The sequence below is a fragment of the Oncorhynchus mykiss genome, chromosome 21 (genome assembly GCF_013265735.2).
Source record: "Oncorhynchus mykiss isolate Arlee chromosome 21, USDA_OmykA_1.1, whole genome shotgun sequence".
NCBI classification, from domain to species: Eukaryota; Metazoa; Chordata; class Actinopteri; order Salmoniformes; family Salmonidae; genus Oncorhynchus; species Oncorhynchus mykiss.
The window spans coordinates 17,213,289-17,228,364 of NC_048585.1; the positions used below are offsets into that span (position 1 = coordinate 17,213,289).

General features: G+C 42.1%; 1 protein-coding gene across 4 annotated transcripts in view; it reads left to right on the forward strand.

Moving 5' to 3' along the window:
* LOC110499865 (voltage-dependent calcium channel subunit alpha-2/delta-1) overlaps positions 1-15,076 on the forward strand; it is a 158,324-nt gene that overhangs the window by 124,320 nt on the left and 18,928 nt on the right. For 2 of the 4 annotated variants that reach the window (XM_036957129.1, XM_036957130.1), the window contains exons 19-30: positions 2,110-2,181; positions 2,293-2,364; positions 2,461-2,522; positions 4,441-4,517; positions 5,322-5,330; positions 7,651-7,659; positions 8,415-8,475; positions 9,081-9,178; positions 12,137-12,218; positions 12,469-12,531; positions 12,976-13,091; positions 13,233-13,304. In XM_036957129.1, coding sequence (XP_036813024.1) covers positions 2,110-2,181; positions 2,293-2,364; positions 2,461-2,522; positions 4,441-4,517; positions 5,322-5,330; positions 7,651-7,659; positions 8,415-8,475; positions 9,081-9,178; positions 12,137-12,218; positions 12,469-12,531; positions 12,976-13,091; positions 13,233-13,304 — 793 coding nt within the window. The remainder of the gene's footprint in view (positions 1-2,109; positions 2,182-2,292; positions 2,365-2,460; positions 2,523-4,440; positions 4,518-5,321; positions 5,331-7,650; positions 7,660-8,414; positions 8,476-9,080; positions 9,179-12,136; positions 12,219-12,468; positions 12,532-12,975; positions 13,092-13,232; positions 13,305-15,076) is intronic. The other 2 variants (XM_036957131.1, XM_036957132.1) reach the window with 2 other exon arrangements.

Consider the following 15,076-nt stretch of genomic DNA (forward strand, 5'->3'; position numbering starts at 1 on the left):
AAAGTGACTAGGCATCAGGATAGATAATAATAAGGTACCTGCGCCAAATACAACATGAGCCAGACCTTACAGTGAAATGCTTACTTACAAGCCCTTAAAACTTCTTAGGGATCAAATCCCTTTAACAGGATCGATTTGACAACATCCGGTGAAATGGCAGAGCACCAAATTCAAATTAAATTACTAGAAATATTAAACTTTCATGAAATCACACATGCAATACACCAAATTAAAGTTACACTTGTTGTTAATCCAGCCAACGTGTCAGATTTCAAAAAGGCTTTACGGCGAAAGCAAACCATGCGATTATCTGAGGATAGCACCCCGTCAAACAAACACAGACAATCATAATTCAACCCGCCAGGCGCGACACAAAACTCAGAAATAAAGATATAATTCATGCCTTACCTTTGACGAGCTTCTTCTGTTGGCACTCCAATATGTCCCATAAACATGACAAATGGTCCTTTTGTTCGATTAATTCCGTGATTATATCTCCAAAATGTCCATTTATTTGGCGCATTTGATCCAGAAAAACACCGGTTCCAACTCACGCAACATGACTACAAAATATCTCACAAGTTACCTGTAATCTTTGTCCAAACATTTCAAACAACTTTCCTAATACAACTTTAGGTATTTTTTTACGTAAATAATCACTCAAATTTAAGACGGGATGAACTGCGTTCAATACCAGACGAAAACAAAGTGGAGCGTGCTTTCATGTCACACGACTCTAGCAAACAACAACACACTTCACTCGACCCTCGTTCTGAACAGGGTTACTTCTTCATTACTCAAAGGAAAAACATCAACCAATTTGTGAGTGCCTGTGTGTGTGAATGCCTGTGTGTGAAGCACTAGGGGTCCCTCTGAGTGATATACTACTGTGTGTGTGAAGCACTAGGGGTCCGTCTGAGTGAGGTACTATACAATTTCTAAAGACTGTTGACATCCAGTGGAAGCGATAGGAATTGCAAGCAAGTGATTTAGAAAACAAGATCCCCATAGAAAACCCATTGAAAAGAGCATGACCTCAACAACAACAAAAAATCCTGGATGGTTTGTCCTCAGAGTTTTGCCTGCCAAATAAGTTCTGTTATACTCACAGACATCATTCAAACAGTTTTCGAAACTTCCAAGTGTTTTCTATCCAAATCTACTAATAATATGCATATCTTAGCTTCTGGGCCTGAGTAGCAAGCAGTTTACTTTAGGCATGCTTTTCATCCGGATGTGAAAATACCGCCCCCTAGCCTAGAGAGGTTTTAACCAACAATGCAGTTTTAAGAAAAATAAGTGTTAAGAAAGTATATACTAAAATAAACTGAAGTAAAAAAAAATTAAAAATTAAATAACAAAATAGAAAAATAACAAATAATTAAAGAGCAACAATAAAATAACAGTAGCGAGGCTGTCTACAGGGGGTACCGGTACAGAGTCAATGTGCGGTGGCACAGGTTAGTTGAGGTAATATGTACATGTAGGTAGAGGAAAGGTTGGCACATAGCTTATCTTTGTATGTTTGTGTTTGTACCTTATCTGTATTAAATGGTTTGGTTTAGCTCCTGTTAATATCTCAACTCCTATTTCATAAAGTTTGTTTTGGAGTTTTGGTGCTGTATCTGTCTAGGCTCATGAGGAAGGGTTCACAGACAAAGATTGAGACAAATCCTGACTGGAAATCATTTTAATCTGGACATAGGGTAATTTTTGCATGACTAATTTGCAGTAAGCAAAATACCCATAATATTTCAAATAGACAGGTTTTTTCACAGGTCTGTTGTCTTTTGCATTACTAACGCCTCTTTCCTGGGTTGATTCAATCTATAAAACAGTAAATGTTGTATTAAATCTCTCACGCGCGCATGCGTGCACTCTCTGTCTCTCTCTCTCTCTCTCTCTCTCTCACTCTCTCTTACTCTGTTTCGCACTTTCTCTCTCTGACTTTCTCTCACACTTTCTCTCTCGCTCTCTGTCTCTCTCTCTCTCTCTCTCTCTCTCTCTCTCTCTCTCTCTCTCTCTCTCTCTCTCTCTCACTCTCTCTTACTCTGTTTCGCACTTTCTCTCTCGCACTTTCTCTCTCGCTCTCTGTCTCTCGCACTCTAGAATCCTAAATTTCAGGAGCCTGTAACTCTGGACTTCCTGGACGCTGAGCTGGAGGATGAGATTAAAGTAGAGGTAAGATGGAGGCCACTGACGGTCTTCTTTAATGCTTCCACCTTTGTGTCCACATTCTATCCTGTTGTGGGTTGAACTTGCTCCTAAGAGCTAAGTGTTTTTTGTCCTCAGATAAGAACAAACATGATTCATGGAGAAACCGGCCACCGCACCGTACACACACTAGTGAAGTCCCAGGATGAGGTAAACTAAAACATGATGGAAAACCAAAAAACACATTTTTAGACTATTTCGGGGTGAGCTGTCCCTTTGATGACAAATGTGTGTTCTGCTCCACAGCGGTACATAGACCGAAGCGAAAGATCGTACACATATGCCCCTGTAAAGGGTACAGATTACAGGTAACAGCTACATGTACTGTATTTGTACCCCTACCTGAGTATACCATGTACACTATTCATTTTTAGGGCCTTGAGTTTTTATTCTGACCACGTGACTTGACCAAGAAAACTCTCCTGGGTCAAGAGTCTGGAGTTTTACCTGGTCAAGGCATATAACTAGGTTCCGTAAACACTCCGGGCCCTATCTAGAAGAACAATAGGAGTCACTGTTTTCATCTCTTATGACTACGAGTAGTGCACTGACACCTGATCAATGCAACCGCTTGAAAGGTCGTGGCCATAGAGAATAATAGGGGCTTCTAGTGGCCAAAAGGCAGTTTTAGCACAGGTACCACCATTCAGGGCTTCCAACATTTTAATGCAAATAGAACAATGAGCCAGATGTTTCACCGGAAGTGTAAATTTGAAGCTTCCTGGTGGCATTTCCACTCGCCACCAAAAATGGTGATGAGAGGAAGCCCAGTGGCAGGCAGTGGGAGAAGATGGAGCTGGATGGATTTTGGCCCGACATTCTGCTAATTTCTCATCGAAATTAGCGGTTTTCTGTCCCCAAGACTAGAATATTTTACAGAGTGGATTATGTTTTGTAGACTTTACCCTTTGCCAAAGTTTCAAAATGTTTTGTTGTTTAGAAGGGGTGTAAGGGCGAATTGAGCTATTGCACATGTACACTTCAGAGTAGGCGTTCCCTACGGGAAATATGCTAGAACACGCCAATAGGATCTCGCTAACTCGTGCTTGTCTCTGTCCACCTCCTTGCTTGTTCTGCCCACTATAATGAATTTGCTCCCATTGGAAATGACAGTCTGTGGTCTATCTTGGGTTAGTTGTGCAAATCTCAGATCTAAATTCATTGGCTGATCCCTCCTGGTGACCCTGTTGGAGTCATGTCCAACCGGGTCATCAGGAGGAATCAGCCAATTGTGAAGAAGAAAATGTACTACTTCAAAATGGAGATTGCCTCAATGACGCTGCCCATGCTGGAACAGGCGCAATAATGGCACAGATACAAAGATGAGTCCTCTATCTATCTCTATGGTTGTGACTAGGCGGAGTACAGATACGCCCGGAGTTGACATTTCGTAGCAAGTTAGGAGAGCGTTTTAACTAATCCTAACCTTACCCCAATTCTCCTAACCTGTTAAGTGAATTCTCCTAACCTGCTGCGTAAGTTCTCCTAACCTGCTACAAACAAAGTAACTTCTGGTTGTAGCTGTGTACCACCTAGTCAAACCCTCTTGAGACAGTCCTAAATGTGTGTGTACCACCTAGTCAAAACTATTTTGAGACTGTCCTAAATGTGTGTGTACCACCTAGTCAAAACCCTCTTGAGACTGTCCTAAATGTGTGTGTACCACCTAGTCCAAACCCTTTTGAGGCAGTCCTAAATGTGTGTGTACCACCTAGTCCAAACCCTTTTGAGACTGTCCTAAATGTGTGTGTACCACCTAGTCAAAACCCTCTTGAGACTGTCCTAAATGTGTGCACTAAACTGGAGCATGCAGATATCTGGAGCAAAATAAGAAATATTGTATTTGAATGGGGAACGATGACTTTTACAAAGTTGCGAGGAGTGAACTGTACATATGATAAATGTACTTATAAAAAATAAGTTACAAAGCTCAGCAGAATATGTCTGTGTGAAAGTTTTAGCTCCAGAGGTGACAAGTTTTTGAAAATTTTTTGTTTTGATGTGTGGATCAAGTTTATGTGGAGATGATCTGTGATTCTTGCAAATTTGTTCTTTGTTAGAACTGTGCAAAATATGAAAATGTAGTGTGCATGTGTGTGTGTGTGTGCACCTATTCATCTCTGTGCGTGTGCACCTATTCGTGTGTGCCTATTATTCTGTGTGTGTGTGTGTGCGTGTGCGTGTGTGTGTGTGTGTGTGTGTGCGTGCGTGCGTGCGTGCTCCCAGTCTAGCCTTGGTCCTTCCAGTGTACAGCCTGCATTACATCCACACTACTATCGGAGACACCATCACCCAGGCCAAATGTAAGTAGCATTCTCCTGACCTATTTCAAGGCATGATCTTATACGCAGTAAACATTTCCTTTGCATATAGACAGAATGACAAAACACATTTGTAAGATGGCAATGACATTTAAATGTATACCACATAGGGGTTAAGGGAAGCCTCACTGTGAGCACACACAAACACACTCCCTCTCTCATTCGCTCTCTCTCACACACTACACTTATTTCCACATGTGTTCAAACTCCCCTCTCATGTCCCCTTCAAGCTGCGAGATTCCCATTAGTCAAATCATTGTGTGTTGTTAGTCAGTCATTGGGTTAGGATGATGGGTCTTCCATAGGAAGGTCTGTGTTTCTGTCTTTGTAGTCTGGGTATCTCCTGTGGGTCTGTTTTATTCCCCTCTCCACACTCTACTGTCCCTTACCACTGGGATACACATACACACACATACATGCACATATACACACAGGTCTTCCTGGGAAGTTCAGTTTGTCTGGGTACCTCCTGTGGGTCTGTTCGGTCCCCCAAGCACACACACACACACACAGACACACAATCTGTCTTACTTTCCTACCAGTCAGTCCCTTAGCTGATTGGGACGGTTGATCATCTGTTTTCTGCAGTAAAACGGGAAACCCATTTCTCATACATCCTGTTCAAGCTGCAATGTTCTTATTCAACACTCAGAGGAATAAAATATTGTGTACCCCTGTTTGCTTCGTTCCTGTCCCCTTCTCTTTCCCGCTCCTCCTTCCCTCCTTCCTGTCCTCACCTGCTGACCTTCTCACCCCTGTCTTCTCCGTGTGTTGGAACCCCCTCAGTGGAATTGGGCAAGTATTCTCCTCCTGTATCTTACCTCACACCTTCCCTGTACTACAGTACCCATAATGCTCTGTTTTATCTTAGTGAAGAAGTTCCTGCAACCAACATAATTGTGTTCCATCTCCTTACCAATACAACACCATTCCTCTAGGCACACCATCTCTCTTCAACACTAGATTTGCAACTTTTCTGTTTACACTAACCTTGATGTGGTGTTGCCAAAGCCACATTCCTGCTTCCTGTGTAAGTGCAACTATTAGCATACCGTAAATACCGTAGTATATAGGCAAACAAAATGCCATCTACTGGTATTAGGGTAATGAAAGTCATTCTTGCAGGGACATGTGGTGTGGGAGGGAGGTATGTGGTGTAGCTGTCTCCCTCACTTCCTCTGGAGGTAGTATGGGAGACATCTTCTAAAGAGAAAATCTAGATCTGTCTCTTTACACTACAGTATCTCTCCTGGACCTAGAATGTGTTGTCAAAGTAGTGTAGTGTAAAGAGGTCCATAGTAGTGTAATGATGTCGTGACATACAAGAATCTGAGTCATTTAGATATAGGTCTTATAACTGATTTAGATAGTGTTTGATCACACTGATTCAGTCCCTAGTCTGACCACACACAAGGAGAGCCTTGCATGCGATGCTGCTGCCCCATAGTGAGTGTGTGTATGAGTGTGTATTTTCACGAGCCTCTGTATGCATGTTGTTTATCCCACCTGCCCCAATGGCACTCAGATGTGGCTTTGGCACTAACCTTCCAGAGTCTAGCTAGCAGGAAGGACAGAGGGGAGGATGTTTGCATTATTTTAAGGTGAACCCATAAAAGAGAAAGCGATGAGTGTTCGCCCAAAACATGACTGGACAGTTTCTCCCTTTTTTAGTTTCTCTTTTTTAATCATTCAGAGGTTTACAGGCTCGTAAAATAGTCTTAATGAAAGACAGAAACCACCTCATCCCCACAGAGCATCACCTCTCTCTCTCTCTCTCTCCCTCTCTCTCTCTCTCTCTCTCTCTCTCTCTCTCTCTCCCTCTCCCTCTCCCTCTGTCTCTCTGTGTCTCTCTCTTTGTCTCTCTCTCTCCTTTTGTGTGCACCAGTATCCCCTGTGTGTGAGTGTGTCTCATGTGGTCGCTGAGTCACATAACACACTAACAGTCTAGAGAGTGGCCATTGTTGTTTTATCCAAAACATTTGGTTGGGGTAGGCTCCATTTAAATTCAGCCAGAACCAGAAGTGATTTGAAATTCCTATTCAAGAATCTAAAAATCCTTATTGACAATAATGACTCTGATTCGATTTCAATTCACTTCCTGGTTTGACTGTATTGTAATGGTATCGGCTTGCCCAGCCATGTAACTAAACTCTCCAACCTTTCAACTTTCACCCCTAATTGTACAAATACTGTACAATTGAATATCAGTCTAGGTTGCATGTTTACATTCTAAAGTGTATGTGATTGCCATGGAACGTTTGCTTTCAGCATGGTATCCACATCTTTCAGTGGGGTTCCCTAAAACATGTCTCTGGTTCATTGAAAATCTGTGTATCTGTGTGTGTCTTTCGTGTTTGTATACATTCATTCACTTTCTTAAAGACACTGTAGGTGGAGGCAATCTATGATTTCAAAAAAAGTGACAAAATAAACATTGGGCTGTCATTAATGTCTTTTAAATTAGACTTCATGTAATTGAAGTATTGACGATGTACCAAGAATCTACACATGGACATCATTATTTTCTAACAATTACTACCAAAGACCTCACGTACTAGTCTGAAGTCTAGCCCATGAGGTCATGACGAATACCGCACCACAATATAATAATAATAAGCCCCATATTTTAAACAATATCAAGGTAATATCCAAGCAATACAACAGGATTATGTTCCATGATGAATGTCTCTTCTATTCCTTTCCATGGCATTGTCATATGAATACATTACTCAACACTAATAACCCCATGGATTCATCATTACCACTGTATTACAGTACAGACAATATGATGATAATGGTCATTGAAATCAATGCATTGAAAGCAATGCAATGTTATCGCTAGAATGCTCATTTTAAACCACATTGAAGGCCTCTCGTTGCGTGCTCCTTGTAGCTTGATCTGTCAACATTTGCATTTTGAGAAGAAACCTTTTGATGGGAGTGCAATATTTTTATTCAAGGCCTCGCTCTGTGAATAAAATATATTGTTGACCTTTGACCCTTGTGGTTTTACCCTGTTTTTTCTACTTTCCTTCCCTCCTTCCTTCCCTCATTCACCCATGGGGATGCATCTATCTTTCACATACTCTCTCTGCGGGGATTTTGTCCACTCCAGGGGACGAGGGCAAGTATTTTTTCTCCTCTTGTCTCTCTCCTCCTGTTCGAAGAGTCGTGTCTGTCTGCTGTTTTTCCCAGCATGCATACGGAAGTCATTCCCACGCCAAGGTTCCATGTCGTCCACACAACCTGATTTACATCTGTTCATTAGAGATTGTCTCATACTTTATTTTTCTCTGCTGTACACTGCTGTCCGTAGATTTTTCTAGACCTAGTTCTAGTCACAGTCAACTAAGTATAAACCCTTTACATAGAGCATATTTCCTGCATTGTCTTCTATGCTACCAAACCTAGTCTTTACCATAGTATTTACCACCTTTAAGATACAAACTTCTATGAGCCAAGCTCCTTGGGTGGAGGGGGTGGTACGGTCACCCTGTGACGATGGACAGAGGAATGTATACCCCCACCATGCTTTAAAATGAGGAGTTGACAGACAACACTTAACTTACATTCATCAAAGCTGTATCTCTCTATCAGACATGGAGTCATGTGTCTATACAAACTGTGGACCGTCTAGGACTGGGGATTGTCTTCATGATGTCTGAATCACCATGGCCCATCAGTTGACAGTCTACAGTCTCTGACAGAAGTCATTTGATCCATCAGCCATGAATCTCATCAGCATCTGTATCAATCAATGGTCATCATGTTAACTTGACATGAGTTAGGTGTGATACACTTCTTCCGGTTCCAAGGTCTGTGTATATGAATAGCACAGAGAGATGTTTGTAGGACTCACAGCTTTCTGCTCTTCTACAGTCTCTGAAAGCCTGCAGGAAGACAAGTTTGAGGAGTATGGATACACTCTCATTGCACCAAGGTAAGAAGATTGACTGTTATTTGTAGAAAGGTTTTACATACAGGTAACTGATAAAATAAAGGAAACGCCTGAGTAAATGAGGGATAACAAAGTATATTGAAAGCAAGTTCTTCCAAACAGGTGTGGTTCCTGAGTTAATTAACATCCCATCATGCTTAGGGTCATGTATAAAAAATGCTGGGCAGGCCATTATTTTGGCTACCATGGCTATGCTCCCATAGGATGACAATGCCCCCATCCACAGGGTACGAGTGGTCACTCAATTGTTTGTTGAGCATGTAAACCATATGCCCTTGCTGTCTCAGTCACCAGATCTCAACCTAATTGAACACTTATGGGAGATTCTAGAGCGGTGCCTGAGACAGCTTTTTCCACCATCAACAAAACACCAAATGATGGAATTTCTTGTGGAAGAATGGTGTCGCATCCCTCCAATAGAGTTCCAGACACTTGTAGAATCTATGACAAGGCACATTGAAGTTGTTCTGGCCTGTGGTGGCCCAACATCCTATTAAGACACTTTATGTTGGTGTTTCCTTTATTTTGGCAGTTACCTGTACATATACATGTATAGGATTTGAGTTAGTTTTTTTTTTATCCCATAGGGAGTACTGTAAGGATCTGAAGCCGTCTAAAAACAACACAGAGTTCCTGATGGACTTCAACGAGTACATCGACAGGAAGACTCCCAACAACCCACTGTGTGAGTAGCTAAGACCAGGGACAACCAAACACCTTCCTTGGGTTTCTCCCTTCCAACAAAGAGTAGCTAAGACCAGGGACAACCAAACACCTTCCTTGGGTTTCTCCCTTCCAACAAAGAGTAGAGCTAATACCAGGGAAAATCAGACGCCTTACCTGGGTTTCTCCCTTCCAAAGAAGAGTAGCTAATACCAGGGACAACCAGAGACCTTCCCTGGGTTTCTCCCTTCCAACAAAGAGTAGCTGAGATCACGAACAACCAGACACCTTCCCTGGGTTTCTCCCTTCCAACAAAGAGTAGCTAAGACCAGGAACAACCAAACAACTTCCCTTGGTTTCTCACTTCCAACAAAGAGTGGCTAACACCAGGGACAATTAAACACCTTTCCTATGTTCCCTCTTCCAGCCACTAACCAACAACCATCCGTGGGTTAACACTCGCTGCTCAGAACTGGTGGTGAATAGATTGAGACATCAGTTACATTTGTACATTATTTTTTAACATATACATTACACGTAATGAAGCACTCTGAAATATATTTTATGATGATCCTTTAATAATGATAATTTAGGCTCAACAAGTCACGTGAAACATTTTGGTTGTTAGACCGTTGTTCCGTGGGCACTAGAACAACATGGGTCTTGGACAGTATTGATGTCTTCATAGGAGGGCCAACTGAACCTGTTCCCTGGGGTGTCTATAGTGACCCATAGATCTGGAAGTCTGGAGTGGCTGCTATGCAGTCTACTGTATACAGAATAAAGACAGTCAGGCCTCTCCGTCTGTAGAACCCCTCCATCCTTGTGTTGGCCTGTTTGATCCTAAATCTAAAAGTCTGACCATCATATGCCTCAGGACACACGTGTTAGATGCCTCGCCTTTGCCGCAACACACACACACAAACACAAACACGCACACTCCACCAAGTTATATACCCCCACATACCCCACCTACTGGTCCAATTACTGTGTGTTTGTGAGAAAGACCAGAACCCCGTCGAGGTGAGAGTGCGAGCGGAGCAATAAAATGGGCCAAATCATGCCTGCGTGCCGAAGCTTTCAGACTGATGGAGACCGAGTCTCCGACATCTGACCAATGCATTAGCAGTACATCACTCTCTGATATAATAGTAGACTTAATTACTCACCCCATTCCTTTCTTTTCCCTCTCAAGTGTTTCCTAGAAATGTAGCAATGTCACTCAAAGCTCATGTTTATTGGTCTGATGTGTTGGTTTGAAAAGTAGTACTCCTCCATCTCAATTGAAAAGATACTCAGTTCTTTTTTCTCATTCAAGTTTGTCCTAGAAATGCAACGATGTCTCTCAAAAGTAACGTTTATAAGCTTGATGTGTGGTCTAGTCAGATTTTTAGGTTTGAAAAAGTCACTTGAAACAATCAATTGTAAATACCCCTGTAGTATAATTGGGATATTAGTTCCCGTAATTAGGATATTAGTTCCCTTAATTGTCCATTTCTGCTTGGGAGATTGATGGGCGTTCTCTGCAGGACTATAGACTGCTGTGTATACAGACCTTGTGGGATGTTTGGATGGGTGGAGAGTGGGACATTTCATGCTTTACTTGTTTAAGCCACTGCAGTGGCGGTGAAGTACATTAGAATTCCTGGCCTGCCTTCAATCAGAGGCCCCTAATGAAAACCACTGGGGCAGGTGGAGGGAACGGAGGGGGGGGGGATAAAGTGTTACACCAGCTGTTTTCTCTGATGTGTGTGCGGTGTGTTGTAAATGGAGGGTTACCGAGTCTCAACATTAATGGACTGGAGCAGCAAAGGCAACGGGTTCAAAGTGCGGCTCGCGACAGAAAGAAAACGGTCCCCCTTTGATCGCGTAGTAGTCTGTGTTCAGTTGAGTGCGTTTGTGTTGTATTGGTCATGTCAGACGTCTCTGAAATAACTTGTTGCATTCCCCCAAACACACTCCAAGTGCACTTCTTTATTAAGTACTAGTTAATGACTTTACTTCATAGTAATATGGTTGCTAACGTTACAGGCTCACGTTACAGAAGATTCAGAGAATGTGCTTGTTCTGCTATCATGACAGCATTGGATGACAGCATTGGATGACAGCATTGGATGACAGCATTGGATGACAGCCCACACAACTTGGAAAACAAGATGGGAATGTGTTTTCCCATTCTACTCTTTCTATCCATCTTCTGATCCATCATCTCTTTATTTGATCCCTTTCTTCCTTACTCTCTCTCTCTCTCTCTCTCTCTCTCTCTCTCTCTCTATCTCTCTCTCTCACATTACTCTCTCTACCGCTCTCTTATCTTGACCTCCCTCGCTCTTTCTCTCTCTCTCTCTCTCTCTCTCTCTCTCTCACACACATTACTCTCTCTACCTCTCTCATCTTGACCTCCTTCGCTCTCTCTCTTTCTCTTGGTCTCCCCCTCTCTTCCAACTCCTCCCACATTACTCTATCTCTCTGCCCCTTCCTCTTTCTTCCCTCCATCCCCCTCCTCCTATTATATAGATTGAGTCACAGCTTGTGTCAGTGGCTCTCTGACTCACGGTAGGCCTCTTGGTCAGCGTCTGAGCAATATCCACTAGCTGGGCTAGCTGCATAAGTCCAAATGTGTGCTTTTTAAAATGTAAGGTTAGGATTAGGCATTAAGGTTAGCAGTGTGGTTAGGGTTAGGTTTAAAATCGGATTTGGCTGTGACAGCTAGTGACCACTCTGCAGCGATGCCTCCAGGTCAAGATTCCTGACAATAAATTCCAACCTGCAGACCAAACACACTGCTCTTATTAAGATGACTCAGTTTCATGGCCACTGTCTGAAGGTCAAAGAATAAAGCTAAATTGAATTGAAGAAGAAGGAAAATCCTCTATACCGACAAAGACCAGATACTGATCACTCAGCAGGCAGGTCAATGGGTTTCAGCCTTCTGTTATTATTGAATCAAGCCAAGTGATGTTGGTTCCTTGTCTTTCAGGCAACGTGGATCTGGTGAACAGATTGTTGCTGGACGCTGGCATCACATCAGACCTTGTTAAGCAGTGGAGGGATCAGATGCCGTGAGTCAACCAAACTATGCGCACGAAAGCACACAATCCACACACAAAAGCATCATTCTTGTTTTAATCAAGTAGATTTAACTAAAAGGTTGTGGTTTGTGAAAGTTTATTCCACCTAGCTATGAACACAAACAAGGAAAAACAGATACACATTGTCAGCTTGCATGATTTAAACATACATTTTTGTGTTGTAACATGATGCACTGAAGGACTGGATACTTTTGTCATTGAATTTTCCTATTCCTTTCAGAAATGGAGTCCTGGCCAGGTTTGTGGCCACTGATGGAGGAATCACTCGCATTTATCCCAAGAGGTATTCCTCAAGTTGATATGTGATGTTTTATCTGTCTATCTCCTTTTCTCTCTCTTCTCTCTCTCAGCTCTCTCTCTCCTCTCTCTCTCTTCTCTCTCTCTCTCGTCTCTCTCTTGCCTCTCTCTCTATCATCTCTCTCTCAGCTCTCTTCCTCTCTCTCTCTCTCTCTCTCTCTCTCTTTCTGACTCTCTCAGCTATCTCTCGTCTCTCTCTCTCTCTCTCTCTCTCAGCTCTGTCTCTCTCGGCTCTCTCTCTCTTTCAGCTCTCTATCTCTCTCTCTATCCATTGTTCTAATGATGATAACTACCTATAAAGCTTCATGTAGAGCAGTTCAACCTGATCAGTAATTTACATTCAGTATATTATGTTCTGTAGGAATGTTTGCTCACTTGATAAGTCTGTAGTATTCATGTTGATGCAGCTGAGTATGTGTGTGTTTTTCAGTGCTGGACTAGACTGGACAGAGGACCCAGAGACATACGAGTCAAGCTTCTATAAGAGAAGTCTGGACAATGACATCTACATCTTCACACCAACACCCTACCAGGAGGACACCAACAGTAAGTCAAGGGAGTGTGTGTCTGTCTGTCTGTCTGTCTGTCTGTCCGTCTGTCCGTCTTTCCGTCTGTCCGTCTTTCCGTCTGTCCGTCTTTCTCTCCTTCCTTCCTAACTGACCATTTCTGTTCCCTCTCTTGTCTCAGTGACTGAGGACTCAGTCCTGGTGAGCAGAGCAGTGAACCTGGACATTGATGGAGTCAGACTCAAACCAGCAGGTAAGGACTCTACATACCAGGGTCATGTTTAATTGGGCGCACAACCGTACATTTAAAAAAAACATTTGCAACGGAAAACATCAAAATAATGTCCATGTAGTCCCCCTTCAGGGACTTGTTTCTGTCCAGAGCATAAAAGGTTGTGGTGGATGTTTAGTTCACACCATAATGGAACTGTAATGCTGTGGTGGTTGTTTAGTTCACACCATAATGGAACTGTAATGCTGTGGTGGTTGTTTAGTTCACACCATAATGGAACTGTAATGTTGTGGTGGATGTTTAGTTCACACCATAATGGAACTGTAATGTTGTGGTGGTTGATTAGGAACTGTAATGTTGTGGTGGTTGTTTAGTTCACACCATAATGGAACTGTAATGTTGTGGTGGATGTTTAGTTCACACCATAATGGAACTGTAATGTTGTGGTGGTTGTTTAGTTCACACCATAATGGAACTGTAATGTTGTGGTGGATGTTTAGTTCACACCATAATGGAACTGTAATGTTGTGGTGGATGTTTAGTTCACACCATAATGGAACTGTAATGTTGTGGTGGATGTTTAGTTCACACCATAATGGAACTGTAATGTTGTTTAGTTCACACCATAATGGAACTGTAATGTTGTGGTGGATGTTTAGTTCACACCATAATGGAACTGTAATGTTGTGGTGGATGTTTAGTTCACACCATAATGGAACTGTAATGTTGTTTAGTTCACACCATAATGGAACTGTAATGCTGTGGTGGTTGTTTAGTTCACACCATAATGGAACTGTAATGTTGTGGTGGTTGTTTAGTTCACACCATAATGGAACTGTAATGTTGTTTAGTTCACACCATAATGGAACTGTAATGCTGTGGTGGTTGTTTAGTTCACACCATAATGGAACTGTAATGTTGTGGTGGTTGTTTAGTTCACACCATAATGGAACTGTAATGTTGTGGTGGTTGTTTAGTTCACACCATACTGGAACTGTAATGTGGTGGTTGTTTAGTTCACACCATAATGGAACTGTAATGTTGTGGTGGTTGTTTAGTTCACACCATACTGGAACTGTAATGTGGTGGTTGTTTAGTTCACACCATAATGGAACTGTAATGTTGTGGTGGTTGTTTAGTTCACACCATACTGGAACTGTAATGTGGTGGTTGTTTAGTTCACACCATAATGGAACTGTAATGTGGTGGATGTTTAGTTCACACCATAATGGAACTGTAATGTTGTGGTGGTTGTTTAGTTCACACCATAATGGAACTGTAATGTTGTGGTGGTTGTTTAGTTCATACCATAATGGAACTGTAATGTTGTGGTGGTTGTTTAGTTCACACCATAATGGAACTGTAATGTTGTGCTGGTTGTTTAGTTCACACCATAATGGAACTGTAATGTTGTTTAGTTCACACCACAATGGAACTGTAATGTTGTGGTGGTTATTTAGTTCACACCATAATGGAACTGTAATGTTGTGGTGGTTGTTTAGTTCACACCATAATGGAACTGTAATGTTGTGGTGGTTGTTTAGTTCACACCATAATGGAACTGTAATGTTGTTTAGTTCACACCATAATGGAACTGTAATGTTGTGGTGGTTGTTTAGTTCACACCATAATGGAACTGTAATGTTGTGGTGGTTGTTTAGTTCACACCATAATGGAACTGTAATGTTGTGGTGGTTGTTTAGTTCACACCATAATGGAACTGTAATGTTGTGGTGGTTGTTTAGTTCACACCATAATGGAACTGTAATGTTGTGGTGGTTGTTTAGTTCACA